Source organism: Tenrec ecaudatus, chromosome 4, assembly GCF_050624435.1.
Source record: "Tenrec ecaudatus isolate mTenEca1 chromosome 4, mTenEca1.hap1, whole genome shotgun sequence".
Lineage (NCBI taxonomy): Eukaryota > Metazoa > Chordata > Mammalia > Afrosoricida > Tenrecidae > Tenrec > Tenrec ecaudatus.
This window is the reverse complement of record NC_134533.1, coordinates 181152289-181180184: the sequence shown is the minus strand read 5'-3', so window position 1 is coordinate 181180184 and position 27896 is coordinate 181152289. Positions and strand designations below refer to the sequence as shown.

Genomic DNA, 27896 nt, shown 5'->3' with positions numbered 1-27896 from the left:
ACAGGTGAAACAACTGGGAGTTGGAAAAAAAATGAGGAACTCTCTCCCAGTTCACAGCACTGGGTAAAACTAACGTTGAATGGAAATCCAGAGCAGCGTGGTGCTGCGTTTCGTGTGAGTGTCCTTGACTGAGGAGGTAGGATTGGATTTCATCACAGTCACAAGCAATTCCCTGTCAGCCACCTATGACATCCTGACAGTTGGTTTTTTCTTAAGTAAAGACTCAGCGCTTACGTAGGAAAATGCATTCCTGAGTTAGCAGGAAGCACAGGTGAAGAGAGCGTCCAGGTGTGAAATGAGAGCACAGAACGTGTTTGCTTGGTTTGTTACTGCTCAACTACGTGTGCACCAGTGTTCATTAAGGGGCTTCATTGGAACTATAATAACATGGAAATTTCTCTCCCTTTCTGTCTCTTTTAGGTATGGGAAAATAGTGTCCACAAAGGCAATTCTCGACAAAAACACAAATCAGTGCAAAGGTATGTGTACAAGCGTCTGTACCGCTTCTCTTCTGTTCCCGAGTCCCGGGCACAGGCTGCCCCCTGATCGTAACGTATAGTATATGGCAAGCCTCCTTAATAATGTCGATGATTTGATGAGTTGTATTTCTAGCAACATTGCTCATTAATTTTTTTCATTAACAAACAAAATGAAAATCACAAATCAGAACAAGTATCAAATTGCTTCAGCATAAAACTAAATTACCTCCTAACAGCTTTGGGTTGTCTAACTTGAATGATATCATCGGTGATGCAAATTGATTTCCTATATAAAAATGAGGAGCTCTTGGGGAAAGTTTGGCATGCAAAACACGTTTTAATTTCTCAATTCTTTCAAGCTGAAGCAGCATTGCTTGAGTAGGAATGAATCTGCTGATGGATCTATTGTGTCTGTGTTTTGACTGTATGCTCCTCACGGGATCTGTGCAGTGGTATCTTATTAAGTCAGATTTTTCTCTCCCCTTGGAAAATATTTTTGATGTGATTTGACGCTATCTATGGCTCATGTGTCTTCATGTCTGGGAATCTCAGATTCTTTTAAGGGCTACATTAAATTATTTGTGAAATCTAGATGTTCTCTCTTGCCTGGCTCAGTTCTTACTGAAATACTGGATTGCTTCTTGTCCCCTGAGCTATTTGCTATCCTCGCATTCCCAGACACTGCTGTGATCCTGGGTCTACGAATCCAGGAAAGCCAACATCATCCTAAATATGAGTAATGGCCCTATTTCATCTATATTTGCAATGTGTTCAAGAATCAGGAAAGAGAACCCCAAATATATTGTAGCCCACATGAGACATTTTAGGCAAATTCAAATCTGCAGTAAAATTACTTTTTCTGTATGCTCCATAAGAGTAGAAATGCATTAATACTCACAGATAAATCATAATAAAATATAGTTTCTACCACCTAGTAATTCAACTTTTTATTGAAAAGAAAGTATTTTCTGGGCTGACAATGTTCAATTTACACATAAATCTTACTTTTATATGCGCGTGTAATGGAAGTACCTATAAGTAGGCACACAAAAAATACTGTGAAAGAGAGAAATAGAGATGCATTTTGAGAGATGACGTTTATATAGGCGAGGCAGAATTAAGGGACTTGGAAACACTAGTATTCAGAAAAAGAATTTTAGGTCTTTGAGGAACAGTGAGTAGACCTATATAACTGGATTATTTTTAAAGCATGTGCGAGGATATTGATGGGGAATTGGTCAACATCAAGTTTGGGGACCTATTGAAATGTCCCCCCACGATATCACGAGCTTCAGCTGGTATTCAGCATGTTATTGCTGTTGTTATTAAGTGCCGTAAGCCAGTCTCACATCATCCTCATAATTGTTCCTCCGCCTGAGCCCTGTTGTATGCATGGTGTGGTCCAGGGCCTTCCTCTTTTCCCTGCCCCTCTGATGTACCAAGCCTTCTGTCCTTCTGCAGGCCCAGGTCTCTCATGCCAACATAGCCAACGTATGTGAAATGAAGGCTTGCCACCCTTGCCTCTGGCCATATTTCTTCTCGGACAGATTTGTTTGTCCTTTGGCGGGCACGGTATCAAGCATGGATCCCGCAATCGGTTTTGGAGCTGACATGATACGATCATATTAGTATTTTGGAAAAATCATCTTGACAAATTTGGCATAATTCAATGTAGATTTTATATCCATATTAAAGGAGGAAACTTGCAAAGGAGTCACACAGGCACCATGAAGGGACTCGAAAGGGAGGCACCAGGAGTGCTGTGAAAGGTAGAATTGCTGTTAGCCTGGTTCATTGTTTCACTTTCAGACATGTCCAACCCATTCCCATGTCTTCTCCCTACAAATACCGAAAACATAGTTTCCTAACGTATCTGGCCTACTGCCCCCTTTCACAAAAGAAACAGAAAAAATTAAAAGGCACTCAGTGCCCTCCTGGCAATGACAAGCATTTGTGCTCTCTCCCCGGAATCCAGGACAAAGTTTAGGTGTCTGCTTTTATCACACTTCCTGGTTGTTTCAGGGCTCGCCTCCACCCTTGCCCCCCGGGTGAAAAACCCTGATCTATGGGACAACCAGGGAAAAAGGAGGCGGTCCAGGCACACAGTCGATAATGTTGATTGTGCACCAATCAGCACACACCTTTGCCTTCACAAGCAAGTGGCAACCGTAGACCACAGTGGATTTCATCGCATCTAATTCCTGGAGGGCTGATAAATCGGGCTGCTTCTCTATGTACACTTCTCCATTAATTCAGATACCTCTTACCATGGCCTTACTTTGTTGTGAGGGTTTAAAGAGCTTACTCAGAAAGGGCTGTCAGGATTTTCTAAGCAAGTTTTCTTTGGCACCGAGCTATGACCTGGGCAGACAGTACTGTGAGTATTCCTATCTTACCTGCTCAACACATTCTTTTGTGACTGCCTACGTGATTCTCTCTCTCCAAAGTGACTTTTAAGCTCCAGGCATATGGATCGTATATGTCCAAAGTGGGATGTATGTATGACAGTGCTTGATTGTCGATTGGAGGCACAAGAAGAAAGTATCATAAAACTTGGGAAAGCCAGAACCTGTGTAAAGAGGAAACATGCCAGGGAAGAAACCAAAACTATTTCCCCTCCACATGAGCGCTCTAAAAGTGGCAGGAACGCACCCCGTCAAATGCAGAAAACACGCAAGGCTCATAAAAGCATGGCAATCCGTCGAGTGTGGTTCTCATGGGTTTCACTGGGGAGAACTCTTTCTGTGTGTTTCTTATCATGTACGCATTAGTGTGATTACACAAAAACATGTCTTAAATAAAAATATTGGGCTCGTTACTATGACATGTTTCTTATTCATAGGAATAAGCTTCAAAACTACTGTGAGGCACGGAGACACTTGGGTCAAACATAAAAGGCAATGGTAACTATGAAAGGAGGAGAGAAAGAAGGAAGAAAGGAAAGACAGAAGACAGCAAGGGTGCAGAGAAGAAAAGAAGGAATGAGGGAAAGAATCAGGCAAACACCCAGCGTAATCATTTCAAAGACAAGCAGCTCAAATGAGATTTCAAGAGACGGCATCAGGCCTGTCCAGGTACCCGAGCTGCTGGTGGGTCAGGCTGATGACTGAGAAAGTAGCAGTCCAGACCCACCGATGGCTCTGCCGCAGAAGAGACCTGGTGATTAGCTCTTATAAAGACTGAAGGCTGCAGAACTCTGTGATCTGCTTTCAAAATGATCAATGGCACTCAAAATGGTCTAGGGCCACTTGGTGTCCCCAGGGGTTGAAATCTCACCTGCAGGATACACACAACAAAAACACAGTGCTGCTTAGACCCCGGGTCCTGGAGGGTCAAGTGAACAAAGTAGTGTGATTTTGTAGCTGCTGCATGCATGTAAATGCCCCTGCATGCCTTGTGGCCTCAGCATTTGCTTGGAGCTTGTAATTAGCCTTGGTGAATGTGAATGGGTCTGTGGAGGAGATAACCCACAGGTTCGCTCTCATGGTCAGAAAGTTACCACTTGACGTTACTTTCATGTGTATTGGGAAACACTAATTATCTACTGAACATTATGTGGAGTATTTCATTGTAGGGAAAAATGTCTCTCATAATGGTTACAATAGGAGAAACAACACAATAACAACTATATATATGGAAAACATTTACATGTTAAACCGTGAAAATAATAAAAGACTTGTGTAGGCTTGTTACCGAGCTCTAAGAGCCCTCGATAAAATGTTTCCAATAAAGTAAAAGAGCTGTCTAAAGCAGAAGCCTTTCAGAGAAACCAAACACACGGGTTTTATATGAATACACAGTAACAGAAATGTCTTCAGACAGTACCCTGCGGAAGGCAGGGAACTTGAGGGTCCTGGCAAAACAAGGCAGTCCTGTTGAGTCCTGACATTCGTAGGCTTCTCTGTAGTTGAACATGAGAACCTGGGGGCAAGTGACTCAGGTTGGGTGTCCAGATACAAGACTTTCCAGGAGTTAAAAGAACTACTAAGATAGGCTGTAAAGAATACCATCTAAGTGTTTATTGACAAAGCGAATGCTCTAGAAGGTAATTGGGAAGAAAGAAAGGATTCTAATACCAATGACTTGTAAATCATGGAGAATAACAAATAACTAGATGGTCATAAAATATGAAGACATGACATTTTAATTTGGAGCATTTACATAGGAGATTTTGATGACATGAGAAGAGCAAGGAGTATCCTTCCCTTGAAGGAGAGGAGGTAGACAAGAGAGAGAGAGAGAGAGCGAGAGAGAGCGCACACAGTATCCTCATATCGGAGTTAGATAATGATCAGGAAAATGTAAATTAAAGCAATTTGCAAGGATAGTTTATAGCATTTGGATTAAAAAAACAATAAAACAAAGCTTATAAAACATAGACTTTCCATTGCTTATGATTAAAATCGTTTCGTTTCTTTTTCATTAGTCTCCCATTCATTTTGTCAAAGTGATTCCCACTGCTGTGGAGTTGGTTCTGACTTATAGCACCCCACGGGTGGTGTCTGAGGCTGTAAATCTTTGTGGGAGCAGACAGCTTCATCCTTCTCCGGGGAGCAGTTGGTAGTTGTGTGCTCACCCCCGTTGAGGGAAACATTCCTAGTTCATAGTGCCACCAGAGTTCCTTATGTCCAGCTGGTGGAGCCTGTTACAAAGAGAAATATAGATGTGTCATTGATACTAATAATCCTACTGAGAACATTTTCCAGTTATTTTATTCCAAATTATTAATAAAATACACATGTGCACAATTCTGGGCATCTTTTTATTGTTTTTACTGAACAACAACCAAAAAAGAAATATCCAAATATTAGCCTTAGAAAAATAATTCAATAACTCATGGAGCATATTAAACTGTATAGAATTATAGTCATGAGAACTAAAGACCATGTGAAACCCTGGCAAATGATTTTTATGTGAAGTTAATATAGGAGAATATAAAACAATACGTTTAATAGATATGGCACTGAGTAAATTCAATAGTTGTGAGTCAGTGTTGCCTAGGGTTATCGCTGCTTTGTTGGAGTCAGAATCCCTGATTTGAATATTGCTTTTATTACCCAGTGTGAACGGATGAGCATTACTTTGTCATGCTGTGCCCCTGTTTTCTCATCTCTCAGAAGGGAATAAAATAGAACCCTCCTCATACCTAACATATGTAATTGTAATGACTAACTGAGTTGATTAAATCTTCATAGGAGCAGAAAACCTGATTTTTCACCTGAGGAGCAGCTGGTGGTTGGGAAGGGCTGACTTATAGAAAGCAGTCTCCTGTTCCATTGTGGCACCAGAGCTTGTCAGTAGAGAACTTACATTGAATTTGTGCTTTTCAGAAACACGTGCTACTGACACATTTGCAACTGTGCCTCCGGACTAAGGCTATAAAATTAAAACTAAATAATATGAAGACAGGGCTTATTTCTCTTTCTCTTTAAAGACATGACAGTATTCCACTTTTAAGACCTGTTGTACAGACAACATATTATATATAAGATAGTATTTAGTGAAGTATAAGAAGGTATATAAGAAGGTAATGTCTTCAGAAATTTTTTAAAAAGAAACGAAAATAGACCCTGGTGTATTAGTCTATTTTGAAATCTGAAAGAAAAGCTGTGTTCCTTCCTGCATCCCACCCTTCCCTGCAAGTTAAGTATAGTCAGCCCTAGATCCACATGCCCACTTCTCTGCTCAGCAGGGGGGTCATCGGAAACCCTTTCAACAACATAACCTCTGGTTTTCAAGAGTGTTCTTTCTGGGGTGGCGGCTGCGGCAGCTTTCATTCTGTCTAATATGGGAACATAAAACAAAACAGTCACCGCCAGGCCAAAATGGCCAGAAATCGCTGAACAAAGCAGGCCCCAGCTCCAGATGGAGAGTAATGAAAAACAGAGCACAGTTCATTCAGATATTCAAACATCAGGGTGGAGTAAGAGTGATTATATAAGTCAAGGATTTCCTCTGCTTTATTGAGGTTGGGGTTTGGGGTTTTTTTTCCCCTCCCCAAGTGTTTTCCTCCTGCGTCTGGAGTATTTACTAATTTAAAAATCAGGGACAAGTAAATGAAAGCAGCCATTGAAGTCATGGTGTAAATCCTAAACGAATTGACTTGTCTGTCCCTGTCTTTCACGCCTTTTTAGGTTGGCTTCCCTTCTCTCTCTCTCTCTCTCTCTCTCTCTCTTTTCTGATAGGCTCTGCGTGTGAGGCTGAGGGGGTGGGATGAGTACTGGTTATACCACAGAACGTTTCCATGCCCCATAGCCATAGGCTCTAAGAGAGAGTAGTCAGTGTGCACTGCAGCTCGCTTCTATGACGTTGAAAGACTCTTCTGCCTTTATTGTCATAAGCTTGCTGAATTGTATTTATGGAAGTGTATGTTACCCTTAACATTTCGCTGAGCCCTTAAAATCAAAGCAGAAGACAAGTATCCAGAAGCTCTGAAATCATCCATGAAAGATATCATTCATTGTTTTTCAAATGAGTTCATGTGTTGGAAACTGCATACTCCACTCATTTCATAGAGATAGAAACAATTTCTAGTTTCAAGCAAAGATATGGATTGGAATGAATCTGTTTAATAGTCCTATACTCACCCTGTATACATTTTTTTCACAACAAAGGGATGAACAAATTAGAGGCTATAGAGCTGACTGAACTTGAAATTAATTTGATTTTTCAAAAATCTTCCCTCCCCACCAAGAGGTTATTTTCATAACAAGAGCAGGATTGTGGAATTCTATGTTCATCCCCATGCGCCAGGACAAAAGGTAGTTTATTCTATTTTACCATATTCTTAGGCAGGTCCGTTACGGCCTATGAAGCAACCCTTAGGTACGAATTAGTTCTGACAGTGTCGCTGACATGCTCCCCGAGTGAAATGCAGACATGTAAGTGGAGCGCTCCCTCTTTCCGCACATAGCACACCTTTTCTGAACTGGTCTCGGGGAAACAAAAGCAAGTAGAAGGAGAAACAAGATACCATGGAAAGCTCCTTTCCAGGTATCTTTTATTTCCTGAAATTGGTACACACTAAAATAAACATTCCGTGAAATTTATGAGTCTGAGAAATTACATCTTGAGAAGAATAAGCACCTTCCCCAGGTGGGCTCACAGTCTATGGAGCAAGAAGCCCATGAAGCAAAATGAACTGAAAAACACATTTATTCAATTTTCCAATAATGAGATTTAAGTGACACCGCATCTCCCACCCCCTACCCCCACTCCCCCACCCCTCATCAGTGATAGGAAACAGTTCTAATCTTGACAACTGTTTTTCTGTTTTAGAATAGGAGGTACGTGATATGTCCCTGCATTTTTTGTGTGCGTTTTCCTTTAAGCAGTTTCAGTATCAACTTTACCACTAAGTCACAAAACCATATTCAAACAAAGTTATTGTCATCAGGTCAATTCTAATGCAGAGTGACCCTCCAGGACCGAGTGTGACTGTTCCTGTGGGGTTCAGAGACTGGAAGTCTTTATGGGGACAGAAAGCCTCTTCTTTCTCTTGGGGAGCTCTGGGTGGGTTCAAAACACTGACCATGTGGTTAGCAGCCCAGTGCGTTGGGAATTCACCCTGCCACCACGGTACGTATCCCACAAGTCACTCCTGATCGGTGTATACAGCTAATTCCTTTATCTGACTTTGCTATTGACTTTCACTTTGGTAACATCCGTGTATCCTAAACTCAGATTCCTTCCATATGTTGAAATCTCTTTTGGTGATCTTATAACCAGAATTGATGGAGCCCTTGTAGCACAATGGGTAAGCACTCAGCTCTTACCAAAACGTTGGCAGTTTAAACCCATGAGCCTCTTTGCGGGAGGAAAAGGTGGAGTGGTTCTGCTCTGTCTTGAAGGGCTGCCATTATATGGAATAGACCTTCTAGCAGGTTTTGGTGAGTATTTATTTAATAACTTCAACTCAACCAGGCCTTTTATCTTAAATCATTTTCTTGGGGCCTCATACAATGCTTCTCACAATCCATTGTGTCAAACACAATTGTACATTTCTTGCCATCATCATTCTCAAAACATTTGCTTTCTACTTGAGCCCTTGGTATCAGCTCCTCATTTTTCCCCTCCCTTCCTGCTCAGCCCTTCCTCATGAACACTATCCGACGTTTCCCTTCACCTACTTTTCTGTGGTCCATTCCCCAGAAAGAAAGGAGGGGGTTATATGTAGATCCTTGTAACTGGTTTCCCCTTTCTACGCCACCTTCACTCTACCCTCCCGGTATCGCCACTCTCACCACTCACTGGCCCTGAGGGGTTCATCTGTCCTGGATTCCGTGTGTTTCCAGTTCCTACCTGTACCAGTGCACATCCTCTGGTCTTGCTGGATTTGTAAGGTAGAATCGGGATCATGATTGTCGGGGGCAGGAAGCATTTAAGAACTAGAGGAAAGTTGTATGTCTCATCAGTGCTACACTGCCCCGTGACTGGCTCATCTCTGCCCCGTGGCCCTTCTGTAAGGGATGTTCAGTTGCCCACAGATGGGCCTTGGGTCCCCAATCTGCACTCCCCCTCACTCACAATGCTGTGATTTTTTTTGTCCCTTGGTTCCTGATACCTGATCCCTTCGACACCTCGTGATCACACAGGTGTGTGATCCATGTGGGCTTTGTTGCTTTTGAGCTAGATAGCTGCTTGTTCACCTTCAAGCAAAGGCAATTTTTCTGACAATAATAATTCTTCCAAATATATTATGTCCTATATCAGGGTATTAACTATTAGAGCATTCACTCAGTTCTTCTTCTAATGAAATACTAATATTCTGAAGTATTATAATACTTCATTAACTGTGAACATTATTTGAAATAAGTATCAAACAAAATGAATCGTTAAAACATTTTATCCCAGCATTTGATTATAATCACTGTCCAAAGATATCCTGGGCAGAGTTAAAATGGTCGCAAACATTGCAGCATGATCGTTTCAAGTATGCACTTATACTTGAAAACATGTCTAACTTACTTCTCTAACTCATTTGCACCTACAAGAATGATATGGTTTCATTGGGGAAATTTTGCAGACCTTTTGTGGTTTAAAATGGCTTCATCAAATAACAGTGTTTGATTGCTTTAACCCAAATCTGAATTTTCATTTTACTAATCCCTGTTTCCCAACTGAATAGAAATTCCCTGTCCAAAATATTTATTTGTTTGATTGTTCATCTCTTCCAATTTCTTATTTTTAGGCTTTTTAACTTATGTCAATACACACAAATACTGGCGTTCTCGCCCTAATTCCATTGTATGATTTTCCTGCATATATTCGCTTTCTCCAGATGTTTCCATGGACTTTTCTCACCCTGTCCAGCCTTTTAAAACACCACCGCCTCCTGTAGACACCATCTGGGAGCAAAGAGCTCGGGCTACTCTCTGTCTGTGCTTCAGTAGATACTTTGTGCTCTTCATTTAGACTGAAATCCTCAGGATCAGAGGGAGTCATATGTTCGGTTATCAAGGTAGTAAGGACATAAGATAGTTCAGAGTAGTTCCTTAGATTCCTCCAGCTTTTCTCCTGGGAACATTTGATGTCACATTTATGTAAAGCTAAAACATGTCCTCCAGGACTGTAAAAATGAATGACAAAACAGTCATGTACACACGTTTTCCATAGTTATTCTTTATAAGCAGCATGTCTAACTATAACTGAGAATGTTGATTATATTCATCTGTAATGATCTTTTTTACTGGTTTGAAGTGATTCATTTTGAATCGATGGTTTTTTAAATATATGTTAAGGTACATATAGGAATTAACATTTATAATAATATTTAGCATAAATGTGTATATTAATGTACATGTTCACTTCATTAAAATCCATATAAGCTATGATACCATATATCCTTTTAAGTATTAAAGTCACTTAGTCCATGACACCTATACCAACAAAATGTCTAAACAACAATATTAGTGTCCTTGAACATGTTATATATGACATCTCTAGTTCTTTCCTCACCTGTGCAGTGAGATTATTTATACCCATAATTAAAAATATATATTTTTTCAAATCCCATGGAGCTGTGTTTATGACTTGCTTGGCAATACATTAAATAAATGTCTAGGCCCTTGAACCTGTATTTCTTCTCAAAGGGGCCCTACTGCTCGGAACGTCTACATACTTATGTAATCTAACACAGCTGAGTACATATTAATGTGTTCAAGGAAGGTGCATTTTTAGGGACTCTAACTGCAGGTTCAGTGTTGGGCTGAAATTGCAAAGTTGACCAATAGTTCCCATATCTGTCTGAGAAATCATAAGGAGCAATTCTCCTCCATCCCTTGGGGTCTCTTTGTCAGACTCAACTGTGTGGCAGTGGGCTGTTACTTTTGTGTGTGGGACCCTGATGTCCCTAAGAAAAGTGCTTTCTGTTACAGTGGGAGGTGGTAGACTTCACTGAAAGGAATTGGAAAGAGTCTAAAAATGTACTTCTTCGTTCACCCTTTGTTATGCTGTCTACTCTGTGATGATGTTTTACAAGTCGAAAGGTTAAAAACAGAAAGAAAAGAAAAAAAAGTGTGAAGATGCTGACTTCCTTAATGTCAGAAACCATAGTAAAAAATATAGTTGCTGAAGGCATAGTAAGTAAACGTTTGGTCTGATGTTTGCCATTGCTCTCTTGATGTGTGGGGTTAACAATATTGTTATTATAATAGCTATGTTTTCTTTCCTTTGGTAAAGAAATTCAATGAGGAAGCATGCTCTTGGTTAGTAAAATAATCATGATAGCCTCAAAAGAACATGAAAGCTAAATGTATCATCTGCTATAGTTAAGTGGTTACTTTTAGTAGATACAGTTTTCTGTGTGTCCATAGAATACAGGCAACATTAGATGTCTACTTCATAACATCATTTTCACCTGATAGGATTTTCTACGTTTGTTTTGAATTGAGAAAATGGGGAGATTTGCATTTAATATCTATTATTTCCCTTAAGAGAAAGGTCTTCTATTTTAATCACTGGGCAGCTAACATTTTGGGAGCATCTGCCCTTTGTTGTCTTTAAAGATATAATCTGTGTCAATAAGAGATCATTAGCGCCATGCAATGCTCATATAACCACTGTTCCAGTTGTGTCCAGGATAGGGAAATCAAGAGTTATGACAAGAGCATTTTGAGAAGCAGTGTTAGAAATATGCAGGGTTTGGGGTTTGTGAATATGAAGAATAACCATAGTTGGGATCAAAATGCATGATTCCATGAGACATATTGTAAAACATTTTGGAATCTATTTCTTTGGGGTACTTTCACTACCATGTTGTTATTTGTTGGTACCAGTGAGTTAGTTCTGATTGGCAGAGACCCTACATAAAATAGAATCCAATGCTGCTATGTTTAAAACCTTGTTCCAGCCATTATGCCGATCCACCTTTTTAAGAATCTTCCTCTCTTTTACCAATTCTTGACACGTCTGGTTCCATGTAGTGGTCACTCCCTATAAACCAAACCCAAATAAGTGAGGTGACATCCTTCTATCAGTGTTTCCAGGGAGCATTCTGGTTGTCTTTCAAAGACAGGATTGTGGTTTTGTTTGCTTGTTTTTTTATTAATCTTTTTATTGGGGCTCATACAACTCTTATTACAATCCATACATACATCAATTGAGCAAAGCACCCTTATACATTCGTTGCCCTTGTCATTCTCAAAATTCGCCTTCCACTTGGGTTCCTGGAATCAGCTCGGTTTCCTTTTTTTCCCTCCCCCTCCCTCCCTGCTCCCCCCTTCCCCCTGCACCCTTAATAGTTTATAAATAATTATTTTATTGTACACTGCCCGGCGTCTCCCCTCACCCACCTTCCCATTGCCCATCTCCCAGAGAGGAGGTTACACATGGATCTACAAGATCGGTTCTCCCTTTCTACACCCCCTTCCCTCCCTGTGTCACCATTCCCACCACTGGTCCTGAGGGGTTCATCCATCCTAGATTCCCTGTGTTTCCAGATCCGTACTGCACCGCTGTACATCCTCTGGTCTAACCAGGTCCGCAAGGTAGAATTGGGGTCATGATAATTGGGAGGGGAGGAAGCGTTCAAGAACTAGAGGCATGTTTTGAGTTTCATTGTTGCTACACTGAATCCTGAGTGACTCATCTCCTCCCCACTGCCCCTCTGCAAGGGATCAAGACAGGATTGTTTGTACTTCTGTCAGCTCATGGTATTTTCGATATCATTCACCAATGTCACAATTCAAAAATGTTGATTCTTTTTCCGTCCTCCTAATTCATTGTCTACAAGGAATAGTTAAAGTGAAAACTTTACCTTCTTTTGAAGGAATTAGCAGAAGAAAGGGGAGTTTGAAGTTTTTTTTTAACCTGAAATGAAGAAATATTTGAGGTAATTTATGGTTTCATTTTTTAAATATATTATTTAAAAATGGTGGGTATAAAGTATTTAGGAGTTTCTTTCAAGTTTTTTGTTTGGTGATAAAGGGGCTTGAAACCATAGAATCCATAATTTCATATATAAAATATGAGGACATATGACAAATCAAATATATTTTAATAGACAAATAGATGATAAATTTGAGAATGATTAGACAAGAGGGAAATATAACAAACCAAAGATTTTCAGATCTCCATATGAAAAGTGGACTTTTCTCAACCTCTCTTTCAATGTCTTACCCGTTGTTTGAACAAGTGAGAGTAATTCCAAGTATGGGGAAAGGGGAAAAAACATATGGTTTGTACAAATGTTTAAAATTTTTATTTTTTTATAGTTATATATTTGCAGGATCCCCAATTGTGTAGTGCTTGCCGTTGGGCTGCAAGGTCAGCTGTTTGAAACCACCAGTCCCCCCAAGTCAGGGCTTTTTACTCCAGTCAAGTATTACTGTCTCCAAAACCAACAGGGGCAGTTCTGCCCTGTCCTAGAAAGCTGCCAAGAGGCAGCATTGATTTCATGACAGTGAGTTTGTTTTAGTTTGATATGTAATTATATTTCTATGTCCTTATGTGAGCGTGTGGACCATAGGAGAAATATTTATAAGACTCTTGAGCTCTAAGAGAACTCAAGTTTTAAAGAAATCATAGAAGTCTGATTACCTTGAAGTTCATGTGTCAACTAAAGAAACTGTAATTTGTTTTCTTTAAAGGCCTTAGGGTGACTAAGCCTCTACTCTGTTAGATCAAAGAACCCAGGAGGAAGTGTTGTGCATTAGACAACTGTCAGGTCCTTTGTGGCTTTCTTCAATTATGCAGAGATAGTGAAGAGTGAATAATAAATGAATGAATGGCCCATATACAGCTATCAAATAAAAGTGTTTGTAATCATTGCTGGAAGGTGCATATGCTTGAAATGCGTGACTTGGATGTTTCCACAATTCTGCTTTATTCATGGAACCTGCCATGCTGTCCACTTTAGACCAGTTTCATCTAAAAAAGCTCAGGTGTTGCTGTGAGTTAAGCATTGGCCTGCTAACTGCAAAGCCGCTAGTTCCAACCAGCCCCTCACTCCCCGGGAGAAAGGTGAGACTGTGCTCTCCTAAAGATTGACAGTCTCCAAGACTCAAAGTAGGCGCCTACTCTGAAATTAGTCAGCATCGACTTGCCTGCAGTATTGCTTGGTTTGTTATTTACTTCTTCCTGTGTCCTTTAAAAGCTCCCAGTTTAGACTTGCTGATTTTTATTTTGCTTCATTTTAGCCAAATAAAATAAAAATTAAATTGATAAAAAGAGGGACTTTTCCATTATGCAGACATACTTAGGTCAAAATGCAATGTTTTATCATTTGATCTCCCTCTTGCCTCATTCTGAAACGGTTTCAGTTCAAAAACGAACAGAGAAGGTGAAATGCATGCAAGGTAAGCTCCTGGTGTCCCTGTGAGCACAGAGCAGGCCCTGTGGATCGCCTTGCTATCATGCAGAATTCACGGAAAAGCACAGTTGAATGAAAATTTATCACCATATCTTTTGATCTTCCTTAGGATCCATTTAAATTTGTTCTCATTTTTAATAATTTCTGCTTTCTTTTCAGGTAAGGTCTTTTCAATCTGTTTTACCTTGTCAGTGTTGTTTGTTTATTTTCATGTTTTTCTGTATGTGAAGTCCAGGATAGGTAAGTCTACAGAGCCGGTCACTGGAGTAATGGTTCCCTGGGGGTATGACAGGGAAGATTGGGGGGAATTGGGGAGCGAATAATGATGACCACAAGAATGAGGCAAAGGTTCTAAATCTGATTGTGGGGAGGATTCTGCAACTCTTCCTGAAGTGATTGAACTGTTGAATCGTATGATATTTGAAGTCAATGCCCATAAAACTGCTGGAGACAGAGGAGCATGACTCTCCGGAGAAGATGGTGACCCTTTACACCTGACCGTTTACAGACACTGAAAGCCGTCGTGGCACGGGAATGAGGAAACCCTTAGGGATCATGTTACGTCCAAAAGAATTCTTCCTCAGAGGGAAGAAAATGCACTGTATCTCTATTAACTCAAAGTATTTTGTCATATTCAGGGCCAGGCCCATCAGTGTTCATGAATTTATCAAGTTTTTCCCCTACTGAATCAATGTGAGCACAGGAGGTAAATTTGTAGTCCTCTTTCCCACCAACCAACTCGTGAATTATATATAGCCAACCAATTAATTAAACAAACTAATAAAGCTAGAAAAGGGAAATGAATCCTAAGTGTAGGAGTCAGGTCTAGCTCCACTGGTTTATTTACCCAGGAAAGACTGCCTCCTTCATGCTTAGCTGACCAGCTGTTTCCAGTCGAAACTCTCCCAGGCAGCTGGCTCCTACGCACACTGATATTTCTTTCAGGCTTACAAACTGCAAAAACCAGTAGAATTACAAACCACTAAAGTAAACTGGTCACTGGTTAGTAACCAGTACTCTGAAAGCAGGCGTATCCTGGTGAGCTGTCAGCAAGGTGTGTAACAGGGAGGGTCAGAGACGGAGTTAGTATTGAGAGGTGGAGTTCTCCTCCCAGACATGCAAGAGCATGACGTTGGTGTCAGCAGCCATACTCCTACCAGTATGTCTTGTTGCTCCGCTCTCTCAAATAGCTGTTTGGCTTTGGGGATCTGGGAGTCACTTAGACTATCCCTTTAATCTATCATAAGGGCAACATTTGTCAAGCAGAGGAATGTGGTTTGACTTTGCTACTTAATGGTGAATGTGTTTTAGGGGCACTTAAACCACCCCCTGCTCCCTAAAAGCAGCCATCTTTGCTCCACTGTGTAGCCACTGAAAGCACATATGTCTTTGACTTCATTCTTACCATTACTAGATGGCTATTAAGTGACCAAGAGCATTATTAGGATGCCCATTTTACTAATGAGAAAAACAACCTATCAGTGCGGAACACTGTCCAATATCCTATCGCTGGCATCCAAACAAGTGTGCTTAACGCCAATGCCCTACGTCTCAATACAAGTGGTTTTTCCTCTCTCAAAATAGCCGTTATAAGTAAGACTAGAAATGACCCTGGGTGTTATCAATGACAAGCCGGCACCCGCAAAATGTTTTGAGTTTTTATAAAGATGGGGAGCTTGAAAGAAATATGCAGACATTCCGACCCCCCATTTCAATCCCACTTTAGGTCTTCTTGATTCCGGTCTCCAGTTCAGTTTTGTCACTTATATAGAGATACAGAAATCACGGAGGTTGTGTCTCCAAAACATAGGTACCCCTGGAAAAGATCTTGACACTTTTTATGTAGCTATCTCCACCACTCCTTAAATTAAAAAAAAAAAAGGTTTCCGGTTAGCTACCATTCTACTGAGAAATGTCCAGCCTTCTTTCTCGGTTCCCTTTATAGCTGTAACAATTGAATTACTTTTAGGTGGCGAAGGAACCACAGAGTTATGGGTGGCCAAAGAAATAAAGTGAGGTCAGTAATTTCTCTGACTTTCAAGACTCAGACCAGGGCTTGTGCCCCTACAAGAAGCTATGCTGTGGAGTTCCAGGGGAGCTGCTGTCTGCATCTTGTTTACATAGGTCTGTTCGGCTTGCCTCCCTGTGTGGTTTGCTCAGGGGGATAAGGTTGAGACCTCTGAAGAGGCCACTCCATCCACATTACTTACCAAGCCCTTCTCTTTCCTTTAAATAGCTCTGTGTGCTCAGTTGTGAGAGTGTTTGGGGGAGAAGAGCATCATTATCTTCTGATGGATGAAACCAAGGGTAAACGGTTATTTGCCATTAAGATTGTCAAGATAAAATAAAGCTGAATCCAAATGACTTTCCGATTTTGAATTTATCCAGAAACCAGTTCCTGTAGGAAAACATCCAGATGCCTGCTCAGGCCGATTCTTCTTTCTCCAATCTGTTCTTCCTCAAAGGGTTCTTCAGTGAGCCACATGGATTCCTATGGGCTCAAGTTTTCCACTCTCCAACTCAACTCCAAAATCCCCCCCGGCCATTCATTCGCTCTGTGTTGTGCAGAGTCTTGAGTTTCTTTCTGTGTTTAGTTTTCTTCAACAGGTATTGTCAGTAATTCCCCGATGCTCACTCTAAACCGCACCCTCAGATATCCAGTTAGAGTTCTTATCACTTTTTGGTCATAGTTACATTTATTTCTTCTGTAATCCCTGGGATTCATCAGGCTCAACCCTGATACTCTACACAGATGTGAGTAATTCAGATTTACTTATTGGGGCTATGGACAGAACTGCTTCGGTTCACCAACACTCTCAAGCACATTTTGTCCAGGTAGTTTTTATTTTTTGTTTAGGATGTAGCTTAGCAGCAAGGCAGTCAATTCATATTTGTAACCAAAATCAAATCACTCACAGGCCAGCAGCGTATGGATGTATTTTGCCCTGGGTCTTGTCAGTCAGAAGGTGCTTATCCTTAGGTGACCATAAAGCCCCTCTGCTTTGGAACCAGTCACATCTCGGTGGCAGGCTATCCACACTCCTTTATGGGAATGCTGGCTTTGACGTTGTCAGAAATCTTTGAGTGTGTCTGACAACCAGTGGGAAATTACGTGAAGCCGCTCTGTGTAGCTTTAACTCCCATAGCCAAAGCATGACCCGAAGCTCTGTGCAGCAAATGGTTTCCCTGGGCTTTGTTCTCTAGAGAATTTGTACATGGCTGTGTTCAGAATTCCCAGCCCTCATTAGCTAACTGCACACATGTGGAAACACTGAGAGGTGACCTCCAGATCCACTCCAGAAATAAAAACTTGAGGAAATGCTTCCCATTCTCTAGCCAGGAGTTGGGACTGATGCTTTGCCCAGGTCACAAACACATATCAGCTGCCATTAGCCACTCGGCAAAAGAAAATTATCTCCTGGGGACTGTGTGCGTCATGAAGACGTGACGGGGCCTTTGGCCAAGTGAGAAGTGGCTCACTTGAAGTGGACTGGCCTTTATTACAATTGCTTTAAGCCACAAGTATGGACCCAAACAACATAGTCGCATCCATAAATGACTCCCAAGAAAAACAAATATTTCATTTGCGGGCACGCCACTTTTCTATCAACTTTAATTTTAAAGAGTTGTTCTTCGTGGTGACTACATTGTAAGCTGACTAATGTTTCCTTATCTTTTGAGCAAATTATACCAATTAATTTTTTGTAAAGAAATAATATTTTAGGAATGGAAAATCTATACATAAAATTTAATCTTTGCCTCACATAACCAAAACACACCAAAAAATTTAAATATGTAAAGAATTCATAAAGGACGACGTTTAAAGCAATGGAATATTGTAAAGTCACATTAAAAGTTAATTCTTAAGACTCTTAAGACAGTATAGAAGGCTTCTTGTAGGATGGTGTTAAACAAGAAAAATAAAAAAAATAAGTAAACTACTTATGTTCTGTTAATAGGTAGGTCAAACGTGATTCATGGTGACAAAGGATCATTTTTTAAAAATATATAAAATGTTAGGTTGGCAGGACTGTCTCCTTTGTTCTGTAAATTTGTTGAGGAGTGGGACATAGTTTAACATATCTGCAAATCCCACACCTAGCATGTGATAAGGGTTTTGTATTCCTCAGTCCCATGCAAGATAGCTAAAACAAGTGACAACTTTCTTTCTATCATCTCATCACAGTTCCAGTAAAGGAATGCATTCAATAGGGGACTTGAAGACCTTGTGACCCAGTGACTTCGGGGTTTTTTTGTATAGTAGGATGGTAGTTTTGAATTCCTCTGGTGTGTGTGTGTGTGTGTGTGTGTGTGTGTTTATTTAAGGCACTGGGTTATTTAGAGAAACAAAAATCACATATAGTGTCAGTATAATTTAACAGTGTTCAAATGCAACAAGGAACTACTCAATATCCAATCATTAGAAAATTTAAACGCATATATCCTCATTACATTTCAATTATATGTGCAAATACTTAAATCACTATAATTTGGAAAAATGATAGAAGATGAGACATTTCTTACTATGATCATATCATGATTGGGCTATGATCTTTTCATGATCGGGAGATCCTTTGTTCTCTAATATTTGGGCTACTCTACGTTTTGCATAACAGGACCCTGCAGAGCTCTGGAGCTGGGGCTGCTCATGTTCTTTTCTATGTAAACAGCACCACTACACTGACGCAATACGCTGCCGCTACGCCATCATGATGGTCCTGCTACGTTCATATCTCTTCCCCCATGTTCTACCTTCCCCACGTCACGTGCAGTCACTTTGGGGCTTCCTCTTGTTGCCTGAGCATCACATCTGACTCTTCTCAAGGATGGCTGAGAGCTATTGAGTACTTACTATAGAAGAAATTATGCTAACTTCTGCACACACACACACACACACGAATGAAAAAGGCTTTAAAATTCGTGTAAAAACCCATCATCTTCTAATTTGAAGCTCCCTCGTATACATATCCTTGCTGATTTATAAGTATCATCTCCATATCATAGATGGCACAAACAAGACATTTGACCAAATCCACACAGCTGTGACAGACCAGATCTGAAATACAAATTCCAGTCACCTTCAGTCTGGAGCCTGTCGTCTACATCACGGGGGCATCCTGCGGTCCCTTCCTCTCTGCTCCCAGGTGACCAAGAGACTCCGCACAAGAGCACCAGGTCGTCAGCGCCTTTCCCTTTTCATCTGCTTCAGCCAAGCTCACTGAGATACCCTTCCTGTGTGTCCCTTAAGAAGCCTTTTGGTTCTCCCAAAAGGATCACCAGCACTCAGCAAAGTGGACACAACCAATTATTACTTCTTTCCGTCTTCTTCATACATGCATGTATGTATATGTACATTTGTGTATGTGTGTGTATGTGTGTGTATAGTGACCATGTTCATGTCTTAGGCACTGGTGTGTAGCACACACTTGGCAAGTACGTACTTGTGATTTCGGTTGTGCTTAGAAACTGGGAGAAAATGATTGCCTTTCAGCACAGACATGTTGGAAGCTTCAGCTCTTGTTGGGAGCGTTTGGAGTTCAGGTATTCTTGCAGATGGCTTGGCTCCTTGAAAGAGTGCTTTAACTGTATCAATTTCCTGCTTAAAACTTGTGTTTTACTGGTATCATTCCTTGTCGAGCTTGAATTCCATGGTGTTTCTTGAAAGGGCCACCAGAACCTCGTCCCACCCTCAGATTTTCCCATTTCATGTTCACATTTACATTGAACTCTAAGGAGGTCGCTCATTTCATTCATTGAGCATGTCATGCTTAGATCACCCTGGGTCTTTACCCAGCGTCTTCAAGTCCCCAGAAGGCCTCGTTCTGCAGCCTTCCTCCTTGCTTCCCCTGGCTGATCTCACGGGGAAAATTCATGTTCTCCGGCACTTACGGAGGCTCCCCCAGCCGGGGTCGCTTTTGGGAAACCATCTTTACTGGCGGTTCTTCCTGCCTACACCAGGTACGTTGCCATTTGACTATTTCTGGCAGTGCTTCGGCTGTTTTAATAATGTTTTCTCTGCCAAACTAAAATCGGCACCGTACAATTCTCTTCTTGCTTAAAACTACCAAGCATTGAATCCCCCCATTAGAATCTAGTCTTCCTGCTTTACAATTACAGGATTAGGAAGCGAACAAAAGAATTGAGTTTTTCTTGTGGCTAATGACAAAGAACACTTTCTACAGGGAAAGGAACAAATGACGAGAGAAAGGTCGCAGTTGGTCTCAAAAAGTAACTTTGACTCTCAAATTTAGCAGTGACCCTAATGCACTGTGTGTGATAATGTTGGACAACCAAAATCAGAGTGACTCTCAAATCTGGCAGGGACACATACATCGTCCATGAAAGGGATAATATAAAACGAAGTGTGTGCTGGAGTGATTTGGCTGAATTTCATATTCAGGAGCTATCTGCACATGGAAGTTTGTCGTGGTTTTCTGTTTTTACTTTCCTCTGATAATGGTCGGTACCTTGGTGAGTATATTTTATCTATTGACTTTCAAACCCAAACAAACTCGCTGCCACTGGGTTTGTAGGACTTGGACTGATGCCGCATGGCAGGACACAGCTGCCCTGGGTGTTTTCAGGGCTTTACATCTTCGAGGGAGCAGGAGCCTCATGTTGCTCCTGTCGTGTGGTTGGCAAGTTTGAACCTTTGCCCATGTAGTTAGCAGCCCAATGACACATAACCTATTAAGCCACTGGAGCTTGCCCCCTATTGACTCTACCCTATGTTAAAGATCTCAACCTTGCGTTTAGTTCAACAAGGTTCCAATATCTTCAGTAGGTTATAAAGGGACAGGTAGCTTGACTTGGTTAGCCGTAAACATACACACATACAAATACACCCATACGTAGTACATACGACTTTACTCATAGAACCTTCAAAAATAAAGAACAACACTTTTCCACCTGATTTGGAGAATATTACTCAATCACTGATTGTTTCTAAGAATAATCACTGAGATTTTCTTATTTGGACTTTAAGACCAGGGGCTGCCGCTGTGCCTTAGAAAAGAGCAAGCACATGTGTCACAAGATGAACAAAAGCCAGAGACGTCTTTTCTGTTGACGTTCAGAGGCACCGTGCAGACCCCGTGCTCCTGGGGTTTGCAATTCCTGGGGGAACTTAAGTTGGGAAGCAAAAGGCAAGGCTCGCCAATCACATTTGGTCTAAATTTACATGCAATTAAAACTCTCGTGTTTTGATATTTATTTTTCCTTTCTGGTTTCAGGCATGTTAGAAGTTTCTAATACATGGAGCAAGTGTCTCCTTTCTCTTATCATTTCTGATTATTCACACAGTGTTATTAAAAATAAAAGGCACAAAATAGTGAAACAAAGGCAATGTCTGCATCTCAGAAAAGCTGCCTATCTCCCACCAGATAGTTGTTAGGATTCTTTAATAAGGGGAAGCCTTCAGAGTGCATTGTTTTGTGAATAAATGCACTGCAAACTTCTAAGTTTTATACCTGAGCATTTGAAAGGGAATGTTGGTGGTGCAGTATTTGAAATGCTCGACTGTTGTTGTGATTACCTGGTACCTTTGATTCGGTTCGGAACCATAACAACCGTATGCACAATAGAACGAAGCACTTCATGGTCCTGTGCCAGCCTTACAATCGTATATATGCCTGAGCCCATTTCTGCAGCCACGACATCAATCCCTCCCCTTGAGGGCCTTCCTCTTTTTCACTGCCCCTCCCTTTTACCAAGCACACGTCTTTCTCCAGGGACTGGTCTCTCCTGACAATATGTCCAAAGTATGTAAGACAGTCTTGCCAACTGTGATAGTTACTTAATCTGTTGTCAATTTGAGACTTAAGAGTGAAGGGGTGGAGTTTACCCTGTCAGTCATGTCGTCACTTGATAACCTCATTTGGAGCCATTGAGGAGATAAATAGCTCGCTTGGAGGCGGGACACTCACACACTCCCTCTGAGACTTTCCTGTTGATAAGACACATAGAGCTATGCTATGGCCTGGTGCTGGGGGAGCCACATGGAGACCCCTACCAGTGCTGACATGCTCCCACTGCCACTGGATCCAAAAGAATATCCACCTACAAGCCTGTGGTCTTCCTGCGGTCAGCGTCAGTGCATGTGTTGTGTGAGTCTGAAGAAGACTTCATAGATTGGTATCAGACATTTGGGCTAATATCAGAATTATGGACTTGATCTGGACTGGGCTGGGATGTTTTATCAATATTCAATTACTCTTGTCTATAAAGCTCTTTCTTCTATATAAAGCTAATAGACGCATATGAGTGTCTATGAATTTGTTTCTCTAATCGACCTGAGCTTACACACCATCCTTGCTTCTAAAGAGTACTCTGACTTGGCTGCTCACCGAAATGCTGGCAGTTAAAATCTACCAGCTGCTCCACCGGAGAAGCAATGAGACTGTGGGCTTCAGTAAGCCCCGTGGGTTGCACTGAGTCGGAATTGGCTCTGCAGCAGTGGGAGTTTGTTCTGAATCTGCGGATAGTACAGTACACATTAACTTATAATCAAGAAATTATCGGATATAATTTAAACCCTCCTTTAAGTGAATAATTACACATCTATAAGATTGTTGACCAGTACTCTGGGGATAAGTAACCTAAATAGTTCTAAGACTTGAAGATTAGCTATCCAGAGACTTTATTCAACTCATTTGCACTGGCCATTCGATATTTTATCCAGCCAGTTTTATGATCTCTTTTCCACCCAGAAACTGAACTGGGGATTGGAGAATTAACACCAAGAAACTTTCAGGGGGAAAAAAAAAGAAAAGAAACGAAAGGAAAGCTGAATAAACAAAAAGCAGCGGTGGGTAGAGTAAAAACACTTCCATTTCCCTGTAGATCCGTTGGGGACGGAGGCTGTCTAGCACGTCAGATTCTGTGGCGAGTGAATTACCCGACATGCCCTGGGCTTCCAGCACTGGCCTTGAGGACCCGTACATATGAGGGGAGGAGGGCTTTGACAATCCATCTTTTCTTTATAATCTTTTCAGCAGTTCCAAAAGTCCTTAGCTGGAGGATATATTTGGAAAAGTGCTGCTTTTCTGCTCTCTTCCACATTCAGGTAACCATTCCAAAGCGGCTAAGGTTCCACTTGAGAGGTAACTTGCTATTACCACTTGTGCTGTGTGTCATAAATGAGCCCTATTATTTTCAGCAAGACCCCTTAGCAGCAATTCCAAGGGACCGGCTAGAGGATTTGATTATACAGGTCTCCTGAACACATCCTTTCACATTTGACGTTTACGCTGGTTGCCAGGTTTTATGTAACTCGTTAGAGAGCCGTCTGAACCTTAAAAAGGTGTTAGTCTTCCTAGAAGCCTCTGGCAAAGGAGAGGCCTTTATTGGCCTTAAATGTTTTGAGTTGAAACCAGAGTTGTCTGATTGGAAAGCGTTCAGGGACCACAGTTTGTTATTTTTCTAAGCGAGGCTTCAGGAATTGAGTTGGAGATATCACTGACCAAAAGGAATTTTTCCCCCCTCAAAGAGCTGAGAGGAAATGACTCCAGTGTTTAAGATCCTTTTATTTCCTCTGTGGACGATATCTGTGCGGCTGAGATGAATGATTCCAGTTGGCCCCCGCCCAGACTTTATGGGAACTGAGATTAGGAAGTAGTTTGGTCAAAATAGTCATTGTACAAATTGCTTCCAGTTTAAAAACCTCAAAGATTTCACAAAGGCAGGATTTCTTGCCACATCCCCATCCCCCCCCCCCCAGCCCCCCAGAGGATGACTGACCTGGCGCTCATTAATTGCACGGCCTGAATTTCATTTGGTTTTTCTGTAATTTCTGCTTCTATCCCCCACCCTCCACCCCAGCCCCATTTCTTTTGGGAAGAGGAAGCAGAGCTTATGAGAGAAATATGCAGGGCGTCTGTAAAATTTGTGTAAAAGTGAGGCACCACATATTTTGTCCCATTTCCCTGGCCTTCCATCCAAAATAAAATATGGCTGGACCACAGTGAAGCTTCTAAAAATGTGATTTTTTTCCTTTTCTCGTTTTATTCTACACTTCCTTTCCTGCTTTTCTTTTCTGTATCTGAGCAGAATAAAATGTTCAAAGCTCTCTAGAAACTCAACACCCATAACTCCCTTTGACAAACCATGCCCTAGGGAAATAGAATGGTATCCGTCACTCTATAAAGCTTTCTCTGTCTTCCGCCTCCTTATCCCACCCTCAAGATATTAATCATCTCTGAATTCCTGGGGCCTAGCATACTGCTTAACATGGAACTACTTGTGCATTTAAAGGGCAAAGCAGACTACATAAAATAGGGTACCATCTTTGAGATGCTTTATGTAAAGTAAGTATCTCACTGCCATCCAGCCAATTCCAACATACAATGACTCTACAGGATAGGGTAGAACTGGCCCTGGGGGTTTCTGGGACTCTAACACTTTATGGGAATAGAATGCCTCACCTTTCTCCCAAAGAGAGGCTGATGGATTTCAAACTGCTGAACTTGTGGTTTGCAACCCACCGTATCACCACTATACCACCAAGGCTCATAGAATAAACATGAAAGAGGTTTATTATATGCCTTTAAGAGCCCAGCAGTGTTCTCTGTGTTGACAACTGTGTCCATATTGGACTCTTAACTGTAAATGTAGCTATTTGAACCTGCTAGCTGCTCCACAGGAGAGAGAAGAGGCTTTCTGTTTCCAGAGAGATTTGCATCTTCAAGCAAGCTCCATGACCATTTGTGGAAGAATGGAAGCGCAAAATTTGGTACATACTATGCATCATTAAAGACTAATTATTAAACACTTCATAATATGATGAACTTAGAGGACAATGTACTGGATGGCGTTAGTCAAACGCAAAGGACCAATGTGGTATGATACCAGAGTTATTAAAAAAAATAACTCCTACCAAAAGAAACAGGCTTAATGGTTACCAGGGTGGGAGGGGAAATAGGGAAAAGGGACGCTACAGGCTCACGGGCAGGTGGGTGTTAGCTTTGTTGAAGAGGGAGATACTGGGCACGGGGTGACAACTGGGAATTGGGTAAGGGAAACAGCATGTCATTGGGAGGGTGTGATACGTTGTTTCAAACACTGAAAACAAGAAAAGATGATCTAATATATAACTCTTCCAGCTAATGCACAATAAAAATAAATCTTTAAAAGCTAAGTGGAGGAAGATGTACTGTCTTAATGGTCTGTAATTTATCTCTTCGACTGGATCTCTAGGTTCCAATATCCATTACAATGGCTACATAGAATCCAACAAACAAAATCCACGCTTAAAGGGTTCATGAAGGAAGGGAATGAGTTGAAATGCCTGTGAGAAAAGCTCTGGGAGAGTTGTGCACCAGGACAGGTTACAAGGTTCTGTCAAGTTTGCTAACGAATGCCTGAAGCACATACCTCTCTGCTATAAACCCCAAAGCTCATTGTGAGGGCAAACCAAGCTCCCTAAACTGAGTGTCCAGAGGCACCTGCTTCACAGTCCCGACTCCGGCACAAAAGCAACTCCTCTTTGACTTGTGCCGCGGATCAGGAAGGCCCATCGCTCTGTCCAGGACTCTGCCTCCTGGCTGTGCTGCTGCACCTCTGATGTGGCAACTGCAAGGTGGATCCAGGAGGTTTGGGGGGGGGTGTGCACACAGGACTTTGGGCCCACGGATGCCCTGCACTTCTGATTCTTGTGGTAATGCAATTATGAAATTCCCTCCTCTTGTTTCTCAGGGGACTCATTTTAGACACAGCAGGATGGCATTCCAGGGAAGTCTGTTTACAATTACTCACAGGTGAATCCTATCAGTATCTTCCCTTACCCTCTTACCGGACCTATGCCTGGAAAGGTCTTTGATGGGAGGTCAGGGACTTTGGTGAGAAGAGCCAATTAAATAATTCATGATCCATGCAGAAGGAGATGCAATAAAATTCTGCTGGTTTCTAAAAAATAAGACTTATTTCTTATTCTTATGTGTTAAAAGCATTCTCACCATTTTTTTCTTCATTCAGTCCCAACCCCAAACTTTCTTAGCCTTTCTTGAAGTTAGTTGCTCATTTATTTTAGTTACTGTCTGTTTTGGGGTTTCTGCAGATTGATAGCATTTCTTTGAATCAACATATATACCATGTTACATTGGAAAGCTAGCAGCCTTACATTTAGCGTTCAGTTGGATGTGCACATCATATTTGGTTAATTCAATTTAATTTTTTTTACCATTTGTTAAATATGTGCCTTCTAAGCACAATGTGCTTGGTACTGGGGTTAAAAAACAACAAAGATGTGTTCCCTACTCCCAAGAGCTCATAGGGGAGATGACCCTCAAGTGCTCACAGGGGAGATGAGAAAGACATTTTATGCATAATGAAGCATTAAAAGCGAATGTTGTCATATAATCAGTTCCAACTCCTGCGTGTCCCCATGTGTTAAATAGAACTGTGCTCTATCACTTTGTTTTTGCTAAGACTTAATATTTTTGTTATACTTAAGACTACACAGCAAGCCATAGACCAATTTAACAGATTTTAAATGCACAGTTTAGTGATACTGATTGCATTCTACAAAGTATGCAGCCATTTTCACAGGGGTTTTTTTTGGTAGTTGTTTCTCCCCCATTAACGCCAACACAAGTCCCCTAAGATTTCTGCCGCGGATTTTGACTTACTGTTGTAAATGTGATTCCTTGTGGAGTTCTCAGAAGAGCATCATCTGCCTCAAGTTTGACCTTTGCTCATTTCAGACATTCATCTACCCTCCTTGGGTCCAGAGAGTCTGCAGTTCATGAAAATTTGTAATTCTGTTGTACATCTCACTCCACCCCACCCTCTTTCATCATAATACATCTATGGACGTTTTTAATCAATATGTGCAATAATGGTACCTGGACACCATCGTTATTCTGGTCGCATGCCAAAGGAGGCAGTTGTTTATGGGGGCAATTAGTTACACATTCCATACCCAACCTCTACACCCGAGTCTCTTTCTTTCTCTGTTCCTCCTGCTGAAGAGAGTGCCATTGCTGCGGCTTATCTGGCTCTTTGATGGTTGTAAGACCTCAGACACTGCACAAGTTAGAGGTAGAAGAAAAGCATTGAGCATGTGACTAAGCCAGTTAACTGGGATAGTCCATAAAATGATGACCCTGAACTTGCAAACCCAGAAAGACAAATCCCATGAGGTGTTGGTTGTACATAAGCAGACTTGACAACTACTTCTTTGTCTTTCCTGTCAATTCAGCTGTCACGGTGTTTGCTAATTTAGCCTTTTACAGGTATACAACTTACTGTTAACAATTTTAAATCACTTTGCAACTCACTCTTTAATCCATGTGGTTTTTCTCCCATCACTGCTAGCTCGTCTATATCCCTGTCCCTCATTCCCCTGATAACCACTAATAAACTTTGGTCCCTACACATTTGCTGTTTCTTAAGTTTTATATAAATGGTATCATACAATATTTGCCCTTTTGTGATTGATTGACTTCACTCAGCATAATGCCTCCAAGTTCCATCCACACTGTCACTTGAATCAAGTGTTGGATTGAGTCTGTGCTTCTAAAGGCTTTGGTTACATACCTAGGAGTGGAATTGTTGGGTCAAATGATAGTTCTACTTCTAGTTTATTGAGAAACTGCCACATTTCCCCCCCC

The 27896-nt window shown here is 41.3% G+C and overlaps 1 protein-coding gene across 8 annotated transcripts in view; it reads left to right on the top strand.

Moving 5' to 3' along the window:
- RBMS3 (RNA binding motif single stranded interacting protein 3) overlaps positions 1 to 27896 on the top strand; it is an 860635-nt gene that overhangs the window by 267683 nt on the left and 565056 nt on the right. For all 8 annotated transcript variants that reach the window (XM_075547116.1, XM_075547121.1, XM_075547113.1 and 5 more), the window contains exon 3: positions 421 to 479. In XM_075547116.1, coding sequence (XP_075403231.1) covers positions 421 to 479 — 59 coding nt within the window. The remainder of the gene's footprint in view (positions 1 to 420; positions 480 to 27896) is intronic.